At 44.4% G+C, this 19334-nt stretch overlaps 1 protein-coding gene across 1 annotated transcript in view; it reads right to left on the reverse strand.

Annotated features, from left to right (window-relative positions):
• Positions 1–19334, reverse strand: part of REEP1 (receptor accessory protein 1) — an 87696-nt gene continuing 68362 nt past the window's right edge. The window contains exons 9-10 of the mRNA XM_084860374.1: positions 15885–16027; positions 1–4409 (exon numbers count right to left, since the gene is read on the reverse strand). Of these exons, the coding sequence (XP_084716500.1) occupies positions 4332–4409; positions 15885–16027 (221 nt within the window). The 3' untranslated portion in view covers positions 1–4331. The remainder of the gene's footprint in view (positions 4410–15884; positions 16028–19334) is intronic.

Genomic DNA, 19334 nt, shown 5'->3' on the forward strand with positions numbered 1-19334 from the left:
AACAGCTTTGAAGCAATCCAAACCACATAAGAGAGAAAAGTGTTTTTGTTATGCCTGATGTTTTTGTTTTGTTTGATGTTTGTTTTGCTTGATGTTATTGTTGTTGCCTGGTAAGGAGTAAGTCTTGGGGATGGCAGTGTGTAAACCAGGGGATTGCCGGTCATGATCCTATGGAATGGGGGGATGAAGTGGGGAGGGCAGGGTGGCAACCTGGCACTTAGAAGCACTCCCAACCACCCAAAATATGTTTTCAGTAAATAAATAAAATCATAGGTATCACTGGGGCACTTCATGTGCATAGGGGAAGGTGACTGCGGGCAGAGTGGGATCTATAGGCACCGTATTGCCTACCTCAGAGGTACAGGACACCACAGAAAGCATAGTATTAAAGGTAATTATGATTTGTTCTCTGAATAAAATGACAAATCCTTTTTTTTTAAAGAAATGTTTAAGACTTTATTTTCAAGATGTATATCAAGCAATGTAACAAAACTTCGACTTTGGAATACTGTTGTAGTGTCTGATCTTACAATGCATTCTTAAATATTCTATTCTAGTATGTCTTAGCTATGGATCACTGGAAAGAAACCATATTAAGTGCACAGTTACCAGCCTTCAATATTGGCTATTTGTGTAACTTTCCAAAATACAGTGTTCTTAACAATTTCAAACAGTGTGCTAAGTGCAAAACAGGTACCCACAAAAAGCAAGAGAGACGAGCTAACAAGCATTCAGGCACAAGTACATGTATCAACTACTGAACACATTTATCTAGCAGAGCACAACCCGAAAGCAGCAGGCTGTTTACAACTGGCCCGGGAAGTTCCACCACCACATTTCGCATTTTCTCCATGTCTTCATTCTAACAGGAGATAATGTTAAGACATTAATTTTCTCTACCAGTATACTTCTGTAGATTTCCTCTTAATGGTCCAAGGAAGTTTTTGATTTGAATTGAAATAACAGTTTTGGAGTAGCCCTACCTAGTTACATAGGGAGCTGCCTTATGCCAGCTGTCCATCTAGCTGCTTACTCTGTCTGGCATTAGTTCTTCTGACTCTCTGGCTCTGGTTTTTCGTATGACCTGATCCTTTTAACTGGAGATGCTAGGGACTGAAGTGGGGTCCTCCTGCATATGACGCATGTGCTCAGCCACTGAGCAATGATTCCCTATCCAAACAGGGTTGAGACGTTACAGTAGTTACATCATTACTAATATGCGAGCATAGGCAACTAAGCCACAACAGCTTGTTCCCTTCTGAAGTAAAATCTAGGCTGGCTATTTTTGTACTGAGCGTCAGGCACAATACAACTCTTCTATGGCTGTATATGTTTGGGAACTCCTGCAATAGTCTCTGTTCAGTTTATATTGCTAGAATTGCAGCAGCGGGAACAATGTGGTGCTGGAGAACCCCAGACCTACATGGCTCCTTCGTTGTGCAGCCCACTGCTGTCTCCACATCTGCAATGCAAAAACATACAGTCGGTACAAGCTGAGCAGTGCAAGTTGGGGTTGGCTATCCTTCTGACCCCCACTACTGGTCCAAGGAGATAAGACTAGAAAACTAAAGCAAGACAGCAGATCATATCCATCCCAAGTGTATTTACAAAATGCGAACAGATTTGCTCAGTAAAAATAAATCATTAGATAATGGGAGATTCTTGAAAATAAAATGGACAGCCGTAGTTATTTTGCAGAAAGTATGTGCCCTTGGTGTTCAAAATGCCGGAGGCTGATATGTTTTGCTGCATATGTCTGATAACTAGTGGCAGCCAAGACCAGCTTCTAAACAACCTGCTTCCATCACACTGCAGATTAAAAATCCAGTGAATTTAAGTATATGCTATTTAGCCATTCATGTTTTTCACCAATCTATACACAGATATACAGTTTGGCTAATAAATTAGTACATTTGCCAGAGATACGAATTTTTTTACAGTGAATTAATTTGAGAGATAAGGCAATTTAACCGTTTCACCTTAGCACTTAACAATAGAAAGTCCAGAACAGTCATATTTTCAGGTAAACAGCAAGTCAGATAGACATTGGTTAACTTTAGCTAGAATGAGTGTTAATATAGCATATGAGGAAAAATTTACAAAGTATCTTTTTGGCATACAAACTTGTCAACTGTTTATTTTATTCTGTCACATATAATAGCATAGTGGCAAAACTAATATGCTTGCAAGATAATTTCTATTAATGTTGCAGACAATTTTGAATTGTGTGTGAGAGAACAGGCCACAAGTCTGCAAACTGAACTCCACAAAGATTTTGATGTACACGTGCTAGACTAAATATTTTCTAGCTGCTATTTAAATTCATGATTTATTGATTGAAATGGCAACAAACCCCAGCGTAACCATGGGAGGCATCTGTTTCATTTTCTTACACAGTAGTTACCATGTTGATATATGCTTATACAATGGTGGGATTTTTAAGACTTTCCCCAAACTGTGGAAAGTTCCAAAATAGCATTTAGCATTGCAGGGGAAAGGCTATGATATGGAACCTTAAATCCAAGACAGCAGTATTAAGAAGCCGCTGCATAACGTTGACCTTGGAACCTGAAATATAGGCCCCATTCCCATGTGACGGCGGCAAATCATGGGTTAGTTACTGTGTACTGCTGCCTTTTTTAATATGTTACCTCCAATCAGCAGGTGCTCTGTGATGTCCAAACTTGGACACTGGGTTAATTGTGGGTTAAACAACCCAAAGTTAACCTAACAACTAACTGTAGGTTACCTTTGGTTGTTTAACCCATGATTAGACCATAGTGTCCAAGTTCAGACATCATCAAGCAACCACTGATAGGGCCAGTTGAAGGCTGCATATTTAAAGAGACAGCACCATGCACACAGCATGCAACCTGGCATGCCCACAATTAACCCATGATTTACCACCATTGGGTGAGAACTGGGTCATAGCCACCTAAGTTACTGCTACACATGAAGGAGGTTAGTGGTGTCATTTGTAATCTACCCATCTGTTCTCAATGGCAAGATTTTTATGTCATATAATTTTAAATGTTTTCCAAGTAACAAGATAGATCCAAAAGCAAACACAGTTGTCTACAGAATTAACGTCTAGATTTCACATGCTTTACACTTACAGGAAACGTTAATCTGAAGCACAAATACACAAGTCCTACATTTTCCTCATTTTGTACTTCTCTATAATTAAATGCACCGTTCATTCTACAGACTATTGTGAACTATATCAGAAGGTATACTACAGCCAAAATCTCTGAATTACATGGAGGAGTTCAGTTACAGTCTTCTATTATCCTTCTGTAAACGAAATGCCTACATACATGCTGGGGAAATGTTACGATTAAAATCCTATGTGCAAACAAGGTTGACTTGCACCCAAACCAATCAATATATCACTAATGTGATTCTGGCTTACATCCTAGCATTCATTATTATTTGTACAAACATGCCTTGGATGGGTTGTATAACGGTCCATTAAATGGCCAAGATTTAGAACATAATTCTAGCTTCTTTTATTCTATACACAATACACTTAATGCAATTCTAATCCTGTTTACTTGGATGCAAAGTTCACCTGATCTCATCATGATGCTTTTCCAGGTAAATATGCTTAGGAAGTCAGTCTTAATCACTGTCATCAAAACAAAGACTCCTCTGCTGCCATATCCCATGACATTTCTTTTTTTAATGTATGCTTTTTCATCCCTAAAGTACTCTGACTCTATTTTTTCAGCAAAAATATGTGACAGAAGTACACAGAGTAACTGACTTCTAGTAAATGAAATGTAGAGAAGAAATGGTGATGTAGCTCAAATTTATTGTTAAGTCTTCAATGCCTGTACAAAGTAATTAATGCTTCTTACATCATTCAGAGTCTTGTTGTAAAGATAAGATGGAGACAACTTGGGTAGAAAAATCTGTGGTTCTCGCCAGTCAACTTCATACATAACGAAGCCCCAAATAAATATGATTATTCCAAGTATTTAGAACAGGTGAATAATTCTTTTCCTGCTTGTATTCACAGAGCTAGAACTAAGGTGATGTCACTAGTACTTTCAAAAGTACAGTCTCAACTACTGTAACTGAAAGAATTGCTGTTCTGCAAAGAAACCCAGGGGGTAGCAAGAAGCATTGCTTTTGCCTGCTTGATTGCAATGCCACACAAATGGTCAGAGAACAAACAGCATATGGAAAGGAAAGCATGAAAGGCTATGTTTACAATGCTACAATATCACAAGCATCACATCCATCTCACCACTGTTTTTTCCTACATTATTAACGAAGTAGATCTTTTAAGGCAGAGACATTCTGTAGAACTCGGTGCGAATGGCTCATCACACTCCCATGGTTTCAGTGGTAGAAGATGAGGTACTTTTTTTCCTGAAACGAGGTCTAAGGCTCCTAGGTGGTGCCTATCAAAAACAAAAGACATTATACCAATTTCTCTATTTATTTAACCACCACAGAGAAATGAGTAAAAGAGGAATTCATGTAGGAATTTAGCATGTGAGGATCCAACCCTAAAAAGAGTCTAAAGTAGCCTCAATTTCCAGGAAACTACACTGGAGCAAAAGGGGTATGTGGCTGGGTTGAATCCAGACTTAGTCATGCTTACATTAGACCCATTAAAATCAATCAGACAAGGAAGTCTTGACTAACTTAAGTCCCATGAGTATGCACAACTAAGTCTGGATTCAACCCACTATCCTTTGCACTAGCATAACCCAAGGCATTCAACATCTGCAGGGGTGTTGCAAGGGCACTTGTGCAGATTAACAGTTCTTGCCACAGTGCCAACATGGGCTGTAGCAGTGGCATCTGGGCTTGAAGTAGATGGGCCTGGAGCACATCTTTCATTCGATCTTGTTAGGCTGGTGACTTACAGCTTTACAAGGGAGAAAGGCTGCTGAGTGGAATTCACGTAGCATGAGGGAGTAATTATGGTATATGAAGTCTCGGCACCGTATGAGCAGAGAAGATCCAACACAGGGTCTCATCTCCATCCCACATACCTCCCTTCTGCTGCTTTGAAACCTTACCTCATTTACATGGTTTCCCCTCTCCAGATACCCATAATATCTACTTCCATGTATCTGATAAAATAGGCATTTGCCTTTGAAAGCTGATATCACAATAAACTAGTTTGGGTTGCTGGTTTCTCAGGCCATAGAAATGGAGCCCATGCCATTGGCTGCCTCCGGGCCCCTTCACTGGCGTGTTTCCAGCACAATGTATGTCCCGGGGCAGGGGGAAAGAGAGCTGGTCAGTTACTTGGCTTGAGGTGCTGGGAACAAAGCTCACATACCATTTTTTTAGAGGTGGTATGCCACTGTAAATGTATAAACAGCAGTACAGTTTCTCCTCCACTTGCTTATTTCTTTTCTCTCCACTCTTCTGCACCTCCATTCTCACCAACTTCTCAGTCCACATCTGATGACATCATGCCATAATACACTAATTACATTTCAAGGTGCCAGAAAATCCTGTCTTGTTCTTCAAGCAATACTAACATATCGATTGCTCTGGAAGTATTTTCATTGTTAGCTGTTCCCTACTTATGCTTCATTTTAACGAAACGTGGGTTATTAAAACAATGTAATCTCGCATTTGCTAACATCTGATTGTATTAATAAACAGTGACAGAGGAAATATGGACAGATGAGCAATGTTTCCATTTTGTGCTTCAGGCCTCAAAATACTGCATATATTTCAAAAGGTACCTTTGGTTACTAAATCAGAATTGAGTGAACGAGCTAGACTAAAAGAGTTAGGCGTTTTATCAGATGCTTCATTATCGGTCTTGGTGGACATTGTTCCATTATATTAATTCAGGCAGGCTCATCAGATGTGCTGCAGCCATACCAAAAGTAGAAAACTGCCCATTACTTTCTCATTTTGTATTATTATTATTATTATTATTATTATTATTATTATTATTATTATTATTATTTCAATTTATAACCTGCCTATATACAAAATACTCTAGGTGGCATGCAAAGTTAAAACCAGTTTAAGAAGAAACCCAACAATTAAAACAATACAGCACAAAAATAGTACACAACAGTCAACAAAGAGGAACAAGACAAGAGTTCTAAAAAGGGAAGGCCTGCTGGAATAAAAGGGCTCCTTCACACAGAGCTTTTATCCTGCGACTGAGATTGCTCCTTCATGGAAGTTTGTGGGCTCTTTACATGGCGCAGCTGTGAACCTAACCCTAACCCTGCTGTGACCCTCCTGCACTAAATGCCCTTTGTTCCGTTTTTAAATAGATCGCAGGTAATGAGCTCTCAAATCACCCCCTTGTGTTCTGCTTCAGTTTCCTCTATGAAAAGAGTAAAACTGGCAAGAAGAGCAGTGAGATCAATGAAAGGTCATGGAAGACGCAGATACGGGGAGAAGGAGGGGAAGGGGAGGGGGGAAAGGAAGCATGTGAAAAAAGGAGTTGTTGTGATCCTGCATTTAAAACGGAAGCAGAAAGCCCCGTTTTAAATGCAGGATTTTAGGCTGGTGTAGAGATGCCCAGAGAATCTTTACCGTCTGCTTAAAAACCTTCAAGGATGTCAGCAGGCGGATTCAACCAGGAGGTCATTTCACAACTGAGGAAAAGGTCCTCTTGTGTGTGGCTGCCAGTCTCACATCAGGCAGCTGCAGCAGAGAGTCCTCAGAGGTGGTGGGCTGGGACATAGGGGAGGAGGCGCTCCCTGAGGTACCTTGGACTTAGACTATGTAATGTCTATGTAAGGTCTTTTAGGGCACATAACAACTAATCTCCCATATCATGAGGTCTTGGAAGGCATTTTTGCTACTGGTATCTCAGTTTCCTACCTACTGTTGATGCTACATGCTTTTTGGCAACCTGTAATGCAGGGGTGCAGAAAGCATGGGATGCAAGCAGCCCCAAATCCCTGTCTGGTGGTCTTTGTAGACCTCCAGCCAACCCCCCACCCCCTCGAAGCAGACTAGCAGTACAGCACACTGGCACGATCCCTGCTTTCCTGCTAATATCAGCGGTAAAGCAGCCATCGGGGAGGGGTGACTGGGGTGGGGAGGGGGCTGCTGCGACCCCCACGCAGGCTGGGTTGCTGTTTTACTGTCAAAGATGACGATGATTTATTGCATTTTTATCCCGCTTTTCAGACAATTATCTCCCAAAGTGGCTCGCATCCATAAAAAAAGACAGGCCCTGCTATCAGGCTTACAAATGGAAAAGATGAGACACACAAAGGAAAGGGAAGTGGAGAGAAAAGGAAGAGGAGGGGGAGAAAAGGAAGAGGAGGGAGATCAATTCTTCAAGCCCAGGACAAGCTATAAATGGGCATTTACATGCAGTTCGGGTCTGGCTAATCTTCCTTTGCTGGAGTTCCTGCTTGAATTAGAATAAGTAGCCCTTGTTCTTTGGGCCGATGGATGGGTAATGGGGACTGTAAAGCAGCCATCAGGTCAGGGTAGCTGCATCACTGCTTTACTGCCACCAAGAGTGGGAGTAAAGCATAGGGATGTCAGAGAATTCCGCCACGGATCTCGGTGAGGCCGAATGCCAGTGCATTCGGCCTCCCAAAATCCGTGGCGGAACAAAGCCCCACCGCCCCCCTGCCCTGCGAAATGCGCGCAAAACGGAGCACTTACCTGCTGCCATTTGCTTCTTCATTATAGCCGTGATAGGCTACGTAAATACTTACGTAGCCTATCATGGCTAACGCAGGGACGCCATTTGCGTAAGTACGTAAGTACTTACATAGCCTATCACGGAAAAAAAAAAAGGGAACGCAAATGGCAGCCGCTGTAGCCGCCACCATTTGCCTTCGCTGTTTTGTTTTTTCCGTGATAGGCTACGTAAATATTTACATAGCCTATTACGGCAAAATACAGGGACGCAAATGGTGGCGGCTACGGCCACTGCCATTTGCGTCCCTGCAGGCTGCCCAGCAGCCAGATGTCCGGCTGCGGGGGGCCCTGGCCAGTGGCTCCGCAGAATCTCCGCAAAGTGGAGCTGGACGGAAAGAATTTTGGGGGGAGGGACGGAGCGCCTCCCCCCCACCGCGAATGTCACCCTTCAAAAAGGTAAGTGACTTTCGTACATCCCTAAAATAATTGTATTGATTCACCAGTTCTTCCATTTCTTAAAAAAAGTAAAATACATATTTTGCTCTTCTCTTTCTAAATTGTTGACCATATTTCTAATGACTACTTCAACTCTTTTTGTATTCACTGCATTGGTCTTTAATCAAGATAATATATGGCCAACAGTGATGGGGCGGGATGGCTGGGGTGGGGAACAGCCTCCCTCCCACAGCAACCCTGAGTGTCCAGGCATGTGAAGGCAAATCTGTGCATGCGTGCAGACATATGAGCACATCCGCACCTCCTGGCCCCCCCACAGATTATACCCCACAGATTATACCACAGATTATACTCTTGGGGCATAAACACTGTGCACCCCTGCTGCGATGCATGTAGCACTGTCATTCCCTACCTCTGATCTCCAAGGCTACTTGTTATTAAATCAAAGAAGTGCACAGAAAAGATGCACTGAGGTCAGCAAGAACCTGATGGCCAGGACAATCCTATGATCTAACCTGAAATGGTTGGAACCGTGCTGGGGTTTTACACCAGAACAGTTCATTGGTATTCTGTGTTCTCTCAAGCACAGTAATATTAGTAGAAGGGAGAGCTAGCATGGCCATTTCCACAGAATCCACAGCGACACTGTCCGCACACCTGCCACTCCTGATGATGTCTCCATGTTTCCCATGGATTGAAGGAAGCAAGCAGCAGTGCGGAAACACTTTGATGACATCAAAACACAATCCCTTTCCCACACAAAAAGCACAACCACAGCAGCTGTGGCACACCATATTTGGTAGGCGAGCACAAGACCAGAGAGATAAAGACCAGTGCTATGTACCCTATCATTTGTATTAAGGGTTCTCTGGAAAGGGTTGATTAATTGCGATGGGTGTGCCGTGCTCCACTACAAAGGCAGCGGGTATCCTAGGTTCTGTTGCAGCTGGGTGCCACACAGGTGGAGGGGGACAGACATTTTGGAGTCTCCGTTGAGTCCACGGGAACATAACCAATGAAAATGGGCAAAATCCGTATCACAAGAATACCTTTATTAGGCCAACCTAAAGGTGGATGGAAAACAAAGCAGAAGGGGCAGGGTGGGGGTGGGCTGATGTACAAGCCATGGAGACTGCATGTGGTTACAGTCTTAAGATGGAAAGTGGGAGGAGACTGCATATATTCAAATTAGGCTCTGCCAGGTACAGATATGGTTTTAGATTGCACCTGGAACCCTCCCATGGGCTGCTGGGAAGAAGAAACAAACCAACAGTGGTTGATCCCCCATTTTTGGAAATACAAAATCCAACGGTGCTTCCAAAAATGTCTCCACCTTAGGCAAAACATGAAGATTCCTTGGTAGCTGGAAACCAGATACAGAGAGAAACTAGACAGTTTTTAAATTAACAAAGCTGGAGATAATTTTAGATTGTGTATTAGGTAAACCCAACCAAGGCGGCGTACAGAGTGTAAAACCACAAAACACAATTAAAGTTGCAGCTACGTGGAGCCTGCACTCCAAAAGATAAATCATAGAATCAAAGAATCATAGAATAGTAGGGTTGGAAGGGGCCTACAAGACCATCGAGTCCAACCCCCTGCTCAGAGCATCCCTGACAGATGGCTGTCCAGCCTTGTCTTGAATGCCTGCAGAGTGGGAGAGCCCACTACCTCCCTAGGGAATTGGTTCCATTGTCGTATTGCTCCAACTGTCAGGACTTTTTTTCCTGTTGTTCAGCTGGAATCTGGCTTCCTGTAACTTGAGCCCATTCTTCCATGTCCTGCACTCTGGGATGATCGAGAAGAGATCCTGGCGACCTTTCAGGCACGTGAAGAGCACTATCCTATCTCCCCTCAATCTTCTCTTCTCAAGGCTAAACATGCCCAGTTCTTTCAGTCTCCCCTCATAGGGCTTTGTTTCCAGTCTCCTGATCATCTTCATTGCCCTCCTCTGAACCCTCTCCAGTTTGTCTGCATCCTTCTTAAAGTGTGGTGCCCAGAACTGGACACAGTACTCCAAATGAGGCCTAACCAGTGCTGAGTAGAGGGGAACTAGTACTTCCTGGGATTTGGAAGCTATACTTCTATTAATGCAGCCCAAAAGAGCATTTGCCTATTTTGCAGCCACATCACATTGTTGGCTCATATTCAGCTTGTGATCGACAACAATTCCAAGATCCTTCTCGCTTGGAGTGTTGTTGAGCCACGTATCCCCCATCTTGTAACTGTGCTTTTGGTTTCTTTATCTTAGGTGCAGAACTTGGCATTTATCCCTATTAAATGTCATTCTGTTATTTTCTGCCCAGCGCTCCAGCCTATCAAGATCACTTTGAATTTTGTTTCTGTCTTCCAGGGTACTAGCTGTCCTGCCCAATTTTGTGTCATTTGCAGATTTGATCAGCATTCCCTGCATCTCCTCCTCCAAGTCATTAATAAAAATGTTGAAGAGCACTGGGCCCAGGACAGAGCCCTGTGGTACCCCACTCGTTACCTCTCCCCAGTTTGAGAAGATCCCATTGATAAGCACTCACTGAATACAATCCTGTAGCCAGCTGTGGATCCATCTGATAGCTGTTCCACCTAGCCCACTTTTAGCTAGTTTGCTGATCAAGATAGAATGGGGCACTTTGTTGAAAACTTCGCTGAAGTCAAGATATATTACCAGTGGGACTGTGTTTTTAACCCCCAGTGAATAGAGGATACAGCACAGGCTATTCCAGTACAATCAGAAAGCTAGAAACATAAAGGGAATAGAGACTATGGAAGAAAAAGACTCTCCAGTGGTGGTGACCTGCAAGGTCTGTGCCATGTTTGTTTTCTTGCCTGAGATCAACATGGCCTACACGTGCAACAAGTGCAAGTTCATCATGCTGTACGAGGTACGAGGTACGAAGTACGAGGACTGGAGCGGCGAGTATCGACTCTCACGAAGAATTGTTGGACAGAATGGTGGAACTACAGCAGTAAAGTGAAGAACAGAAGCTTGAAGAGCAACAGCAAGCTGAGGCAGAAGAGGAAACTGCTGAGATGAGGAAAAATGCAGTAGAGGATACTCCTTGGAAAAGCGTGACAGTTAGGAGCAGAAGAACTAGAAACCACTCTGCACCAGTGGAAGCAGTGCAACTATGGAACTGTTTCCAAGTACTTGAGGATGAGACTGGAGGAGAGCCTGCAGAGGAAGAATTACAGGGGAACCTGCATGAGAGTGAGCAAGAGGCTGAAGGTCAGTCAAAAAGAGGCAATGAAACCAAGGCCTACAACAAGAAGAAGAGAAGAGTAGTAGTGGTGGGAGACTACTTGCTGTGTGGCATTGAAACCCAAATATGTCGCAAAGACCCATGGACTCGCCAGATATGCTGTCTCCTGGGAGGATGGATTAGAGACGTGACTAAAGGGTTGGCTGAACTCATAAAGCCCACTGACAGGTATCCCTTTCTTCTCATCCATGTGGGAACAAATGATACCGCCAAGCAGAGCTACGAAGAAATCACATCAGACTTTGAAGCTTTGGGAAGGAAACTCAAGACTTTGGGGCCCAGATAGTTTTCTCATCCATCCTTCCAGTAGTTAGAAGAGGGATAGAAAGGGAACGAAAAATACTCTGGATGAATGACTGGCTACAAAGGTGGTGCTGACATGAGAGATTTGGATTCTGGGACCACAGGCTATACTTCCTGGAAGATGGGCTGTTGGCAAGGGATAGGTTGCACCTCACAAAGGATGGGAAGAATGTGTTTGGCCACAGCATGAAGAACTTCATCAGAAGGCCTTTAAACTGAATCCTACAGGGAAGGGAGACGTAAAGTTGGGGGTAACAATGGATGAAGGCTCCACACCACAACGGAGAGAACAGCTCTAACAGTGCCCAATAATAGTCTTCAGAAACATGTAGGAAGAAAGCCAGACTATAAAGCACATGGTCTTCGATGTCTACACACTAATGCTCAGAGTATGGGAAACAAGCAGAACGAACTTGAACTCTTAATACAGGAGGGAAATTATGACTTGATAGGTGTAACTGAGATTTGGTGGGATGACTCCCATGACTGGAATACAGCAACTGAAGGATATAACTTGTTCAAAAAGAACAGGAGGGACAGAAAGGGAGGTGGAGTTGCACTTTATGTGAAAAATACATATATCTGCACAGAAATACAGGAGGATGGGCTTGGTAGCTCCATTGAGAGCGTCTGGGTTGAAATAAATGGAGCAAAGAATAAAAGGAACCTGGTGGTCGGAATCTACTACTGGCCACCCAATCAAGGAGAAGACGAGGATGAAACTTTTGAAAATCAAGTTGCCAGTGTTTCAAGGAAGCATGATGTAGTAGTAATGGGGGACTTCAATTTCCCCAATATTTGTTGGGAGACAAATTCTGCAAAACATGGCCCCTCCAAGAGATTCCTGACTTGTGTTGCTGATAATTTCCACCTATAGAAAGTAGAGGAAGGAATTAGAGGATCAGCTATCCTTGAATTGATCCTAACCAACAGAGATGACTTAGTGGATCAAGTAGCAGTTACGGGAACTCTGGGGGAAAGTGACAATGTTATACTTGAGTTCTTGGTTCTAAAGGAAGCAAAAGCCGAGTGTAGTCAAACATGTACCCTGGATTTTAGGAAAGCCAATTTTAATAAACTTGGAATAATGATAAGTAAGGTCCCATGGCAAGCAACTCTAATGAGGAAAGGAGTCCAAGATGGGTGAGAGTTTTTAAAAAAGGAAATTCTAAAGGCACAATTACAAACAATTCCAACAAGAAAAAAAAACGGTGGAAGACAACAGAAGAAGCCAATGTAGCTTCACAAAAACCTTAAGAGATGACCTGAAAACAAAAATGGACACATATAGGAAGTGGAAGGAAGGCAGGAAGCGTACAGGCAGGTAGCACAGAATTGCAGGGATGGCATCACGAAGGCTAAAGCTGAGAATGAGCCGAGGTTAGTGGGGGATGCTAAAAAGCAACAAAAAGGGTTTCTTTAGATATGTGTGTAGTAAAAGACAGAGGAAAGAAATGGTGGTTCAGCTATTCAGTGAGAATGGCAAAATGATGACAAAGAAAGGCAGAAGTGCTCAGGTCCTACTTTGGCTCAGTCTTCTCCCAAAAGAGGGTCTATGACCCCCCTGGCAAAGGTGAAGTACAGGCTGAAGGGGCAGGAATGTAGCTTGAGATCGATAGGCATATGGTCAAGGAACACCTCATTACTCTGAATGAAATCTCCAGAGCCAGATGAACTGCATCCTAGAGGAATAAAGGAACTGGCAGAAGAACTCCCTGAACCAGTGTCCATTATCTTTGAGAAATCATGGAGGACAGGTGAAGTGCCAGATGATTGGAGGAGGGCTAATGTTGTCCCTATCTTCAAAAGGGGCAAAAAGGGGGAACCTGGGGACTACAGACCAGTCAGTCTGACATCAATCCCTGGGAAAATTCTGGAGCAGATTATAAACCAATCCATCTGTAAGCACCTTGAAAACAATGCAGTGATTACTTGAAGCCAACATGGATTTGTCAAGAACAAATCCTGCCAGACGAATCTGATCTCATTCTTTGATCAGGTAACCTCCCTTGTGGACTGCAGGAATGCTGTGGACATAATAGAATCATAGAGTGCAACCCCACCTCCCTTTCTGTTCCTCCTGTTCTTTTTGAACAAGTTATATCCTTCAATTGCTGTATTCCAGTCATGGGAGTCATCCCACCAAGTCTCAGTTACACCTATCAAGTCATAATTTCCCTCCTGTATTAAGAGTTCACATTTGTTCTGTTTGTTTCCCATACTCTGGGCATTAGTATATAGACATCGAAGATGATGTGCTTTATAGTCTGGCGTTATTGGGTGCTATTAGAGATGTTCTCTCCGTTGTGGTACATAAGCCTTCGTCCATTGTTTCCCCCAACTTTACATCCCCCTCCCCTGTAGAATTCAGTTTAAAGCCCTCCTGATGAAGTTCTTCATGCTGTGGCCAGACACATTCCTCCCAGCCCTTGTGAAGTGCAACCCCAAATAGCAATTACTATTGGCCTGAGTGTGCTACAGCACAAAGTGTGGCAGGAGTGTGCCTGTGTGTGAGTGAGAAAATTCTTGTTGATCATCACTGACAACGTATCTGAAGTATTTCCCATTCCTTAACGTATAGTATAAATGCTGGGTTGGAACCTGATTCAGGCGTGTGCAACAGGGATGCCCCCGCCCCTCCTCCCCTTCAGCCCTTTGAAAACAGAGGGTCGGGGCACCCTGATGAAGGGGGAGAGTTGTGGTGCAGGGGGTAGGAGAGATTCCCTCAAAACTGGGTGGAGGCACCTCCTGTGAGTGGAGCCCTTTTGTCCATGAAGGTAGATCCTGGATCCAACCCTCTCACTGTTATAGAGTCACAGTGAACTTAAGATTTGCTGCCTGCTGCCTGCTTCCCTCCCCCTGAGACAGCTCATTTAATGCAATAAATTCTGTTTTCAGACAAGAACATTATTGGATTTTTTTAAAAAAACAACAACCCTTCAGGTTGAGAGGAGATAGAAGGCTATTACAAATTCACCCATGTCCCCTAAGGCATGGAAATTGTCAGTTAAGGCTCCTGCCTTAATGTAAGCAGTAAAGGTCTTTTGCAGTCTCCAGTATTGTGCTCACTTGCAAGTTAGGCTCCAGGCACTCAAAGGCACTCTGCAGGTTGGATGTGGCACTGAAGCATGGAGGCAATGGGCACCAGCCGTGCATCGTCTACCTGCTTTCCCTGTGTGATCTATAGGGTTGTACTCTGCAATATGTATCTCTGTAATAAGATACATATTGCAAGGAATTAGTTATCAGAATTAAGAGTCTAGACTTGATGGGCAGAACTAGTCTGCAAATATGGTGCTCCAATCCTGAATTTTGTCTAAAGATGGGCAGGATTCAACTTTGCAAGATAAGGTGAGCTTTGCAAGCAATCCATATATGCTCTCATAGAGAGCAGCAGCTGCAGCTGCAGATAAGCTTTCAAACAGGTTGGTCATCAGAATTAAACTTTAAAACATATATGCTTGTAGATGTTTATATATCAGTGACCCTAACTTCATTTTGCCCCCAGCCTGCAGAAGAAGAGGGTTAGGGCTGAAAGAGCAAGGCAAAATCTAGATACATCCAGGCTACGTTATTAGCACAATATGCAACATCATACAGTGTCTTTACTGCGTACGTGGTGCAAAATATAAGGCAGGAACTTTAACAGTTTCCATGTCAGGGGCAAGACTGCATCAGAAATAGCCCTTTCTCTTAAAATGAAAGATTTATAATCCTAAATATAAGTATGGCTGGACATATATACACCTTTTAAAGACTTCTGTTTACTACCTAAATACGAGGACATACCACTCTCATAATTCAAGGGGCACCTCACAGTGCCTTTGATGACACAGATTTAGAGCTTTCTAAAAGAGGCATTTATTTAAACAATGACATGATCCTCCAGTTTCACTTCTGCATCTAAAGAGCACTTTGGGTGATTTTTTTTTTAGAGCAGGGAAAATGCGGTACTTTTTGTGAAAGAAACACTTTATTCACTTATGTATTTGCACTATTCCACTATACTACAGCGCCACCTAGAGGTTATGTAGCAGGAAAGGAAACACTCTTTGTGTAGTGCTCGGATCCTAATTCTGTGACGAAACTGAAAGTAGATGCAGCTGATTAATAGCTGTGTGTAGAAAAGCCCACAATTTTACAAGAAACAAAATAGTTACTGAGTTGAGGGCCAGCCAGAGGTTTTTCTATTGAAAAAGGAAAGTCGTGTTTTGGAAAGTAAAGTGACCTCTGTATGTTTTAAGCCCATTTCCATTGTGAAAGTACCTCAATTACTGGATCCTTCATTTTAGGCCTTTTAGCCTTGGATGTGCAATCCAGCTCTTTGTCATCTGAGAACGCAACTTCAGTTGGTTCATAGTTTGCCTCAGGTGGCTTTTCACTCTCTGCCTCACCCTCTAGTTCAACCACTTAGAAAAGCCATTTAAGATCTAAATGGTGAAGGGAAACAGGACATGGAAAGGTCAGAGATGACTTAAAGGTAGTCAGCAAACTGGCTAATACCAGTGGTTGCCCAGGCCATGCATTTTCCAGGAGTTAATAATATCAATGGGGTTAAAAGGCATATCCCAGTAACAATGGCTTTGAGTGCTTCCAGACAAGGCTTTTATGGCGCCACTGCCTTGCCTCATTCACAGAATTCTATTGGGGGTGGGGGCAGATGTTGTCATCTTCAATTCATAACACTCCCATATTTGCCCATTGCTTCTTCCATCGTTTTTCTCACTGCAGAAAATCTGTTAAGAAAGAAAAGTTGGAATAGCTGCACAATGCCAAGTGATTCTTAGTCCTGGGAGCTCTTAAACTGGAAGCACCCTAAGCCATCAATCGATTTTTAGTTGTCAGTTTGGGCTGCTTAAGGAGACATTTCGACTTCAGTGTCTATTTTCAACTAAGGCTGCAATCCTATACTCATTTACCTGGGAGTAAGTCCTGTTGAACTCAATAGGGCTTACTTCTGAGCAGATATGGATAGGATTGCACTGAGATGCCTGTCTTCACTTGTTTTTCAGTTTAAAAGGGTCTTTTAGATGGTTAGAGTAGTGGTAATTGTGATCGATGTTTAAGACAACAAAATGGAGAGTAAGTGAATTTTTAAAATGCCATTGGAAATATTTATTCCACCACTACTCACCAAATAGGGGAATATCAGTGTTCAATTATGTGCAAGCAAACTCTGTTGACTGTAGGTGCCCACTGTTTACTAAAAAAAATCTCCTGGTGGTGTTGAAGAAACTTTAGTGCACTGTCTGTAAAATCTGATGGTTAACTTATCCTAGAAATGGCATGGAGAAACTGCTGAATATTGTTAGGAGTTTGGATGTGTTGCTTACTACTTACTGGTCTGTTACCAGGCAAGTAATTGGTGGTCAGGGAGTTTGACAAAAGAACATTAATGTTGCTTGATGGCTGGAATCCCCACCCCCACCCCACCCCAGTGTTTGGGAAGTGGCGCCCTTCAGCTAGCACAAGGTCCAGAGAAACACTTACTTGTTACTGTTAGGGACATACAGAGAGAGACTGGTTTCACATGTCATGGTAAGCCATGGTGGGCCATGTCAGCATCAGCATGGCTTACCACGATGTCCAAACCTGGCGCAGGTGATTTAGCGTGAGTTGTTTTTTTCCGAACAAGCCATCCTGAGAACCCATGGCTTGTAGTAGGGTTGTTGTGGATAGCTTGTTCTCAGGGTGGCTTGTTGTGATGTCTTGAACACAGCACTGTAGCTTCTCCCAAGCGGCTACACAGATGCTCAGCAGGAGCAGCAAGAAAGCTCATAGCTGTTTAGCTCAGGGGGTGGGGGAGGTGCCACCATAACTGTGGTCACGGGCAGGGGGAGGTATGGCGTTGGGGGATGAACAGGCCAGCTGAGGAGAAGAGGGGCTAGACACCTTACAGCTGTCCCCTCTTCTGGTTCTTCCCCCAACCTGATGGTTCCTGGCAGCCTTACCAGTCTGCCCTCGGGTCTGGTGGTGCTGCTGCTGAATGCCAGGTCGGCCCAAAATAAGACCTCCCTCATCCATGATTTGATTGTGGATGAGGGGGCTGACCTGGCATGTATTACTGAGACCTGGGTGGGGGAACTGGGAGGGGTCACTCTCTCCCAGCTGTGCCCTCCTGGGTACTCAGTGCAGCACCAACACCGACTTGAGGGTCGGGGAGGGGGGGTTGCCGTGGTCTATAGGAATTCAATCTCCCTCTCCAGGCTTCCTGCTCATTCGAGTGCAGATCTTGAGTGTCTGTACCTTGTGTTGGGTACCCGGGACAGATTAGGGATTCTGTTGGTGTACCGCCCACCCCGCTGCCCATCAGACTCCCTGCCTGAGCTGACGGAGGTGGTCTCGGACTTGGTGTTGAGGACCCCCAGGATGATGGTCCTGGGGGATCTCAACTTCCATTCCGAGGCCACTGTATCCGGGGCGGCTCAAGACTTCATGGCCGCCATGACAACCATGGGGCTGTCCCAACATGTCATCGGCCCAACGCATATAAAAGGACACACGCTTGATCTGGTTTTCTCGACTGGGCAGGAGGATGGTGATCTGAAAGTGGAGGAATTAACATCTGTCCCTTTGTCATGGTCAGATCACTTCCTGCTGAGGTTTAGACTTCTGGCGGCCTTTCCCCTCTGCAAGAGTGGGGGACCTATTAAAATGGTCCACCCCCGGAGATTAATGGATTCCGATGGATTCCAGAGGGCTCTGGGGGATTTTCCTGCTGGTATGGCTGGTGCTCCTGTCGAAGCCCAGGTCGCTCTGTGGAATGCAGAGATGACTCGGGCGGTTGACACGATCGCGCCCAAGCGCCCTCTCCCTCTGAGCAGAGCCCGGCCAGCTCCTTGGCATACACCTGAGCTGAGGGCAATGAAGCAAGAGGGGAGACAGCTAGAACGCAGGTGGAGGAAAACTCGTGCCGAGTCTGACCGAACACAGGTAAGAGCCCACTATCAAGCCTACTCTGTGGCGGTGAGGGTGGCAAACAGGCAGTTCTTTTCTACCAGCATTGCATCTTCTCAGTGTCGTCCGGCGGAGCTTTTCCGAGTGGTTCGCAGCCTGTTACATTCTGGGCCAGGGAGAGAGACGGTGGAACCCTCGGTAGCATGCTGTGACGAGTTTGCGCGGCACTTTGAGGATAAAGTCGCTCAGATTTGTCATGAATTGGACACAACCATTAATGCAGTTCCATTGGTAGAGGCGTTCAGAGCACCGTCTGGTCCAGTTTTATTGGATGAGTTTCAGTTACTGAGGCCTGAGGATGCGGACAAGGTGCTTGGCCAAGTCCGATCGACTACTTGTGTGCTTGACCCTTGCCCTTCATGGCTTATTAAATCAAACAAGGAGGGGTTGTCCGGCTGGGTCCAGGAGGTTGTAAATTCCTCCTTGAGAGAGGGAGTGGTGCCTGCTGCTTTAAAAGAGGCAGTAATTAGACTACTCCTGAAAAAGCCTAACCTGGACCCAGAGGATGTTAACAATTATAGGCCAGTGGCCAACATCCCCTTCCTGGGCAAGGTGCTTGAGCGGGTGGTTGTAGGACAGCTCCAGGCACTCTTGAATGAAACGGATTATCTAGATCCATTTCAATCGGGCTTCAGGCCTGGTTTTGGAACGGAAACTGCCTTGGTCGCCCTGTGGGATGACCTCTGCCGGGAGAGGGACAGGGGGAGTGCGACCCTGTTGATTCTCCTGGACCTCTCAGCGGCTTTCGATACCATCGAC

This window comes from Heloderma suspectum, chromosome 5 (assembly GCF_057233095.1).
Source record: "Heloderma suspectum isolate Gila_16-S chromosome 5, 16-S_ref, whole genome shotgun sequence".
In the NCBI taxonomy this organism is placed as follows: domain Eukaryota; kingdom Metazoa; phylum Chordata; class Lepidosauria; order Squamata; family Helodermatidae; genus Heloderma; species Heloderma suspectum.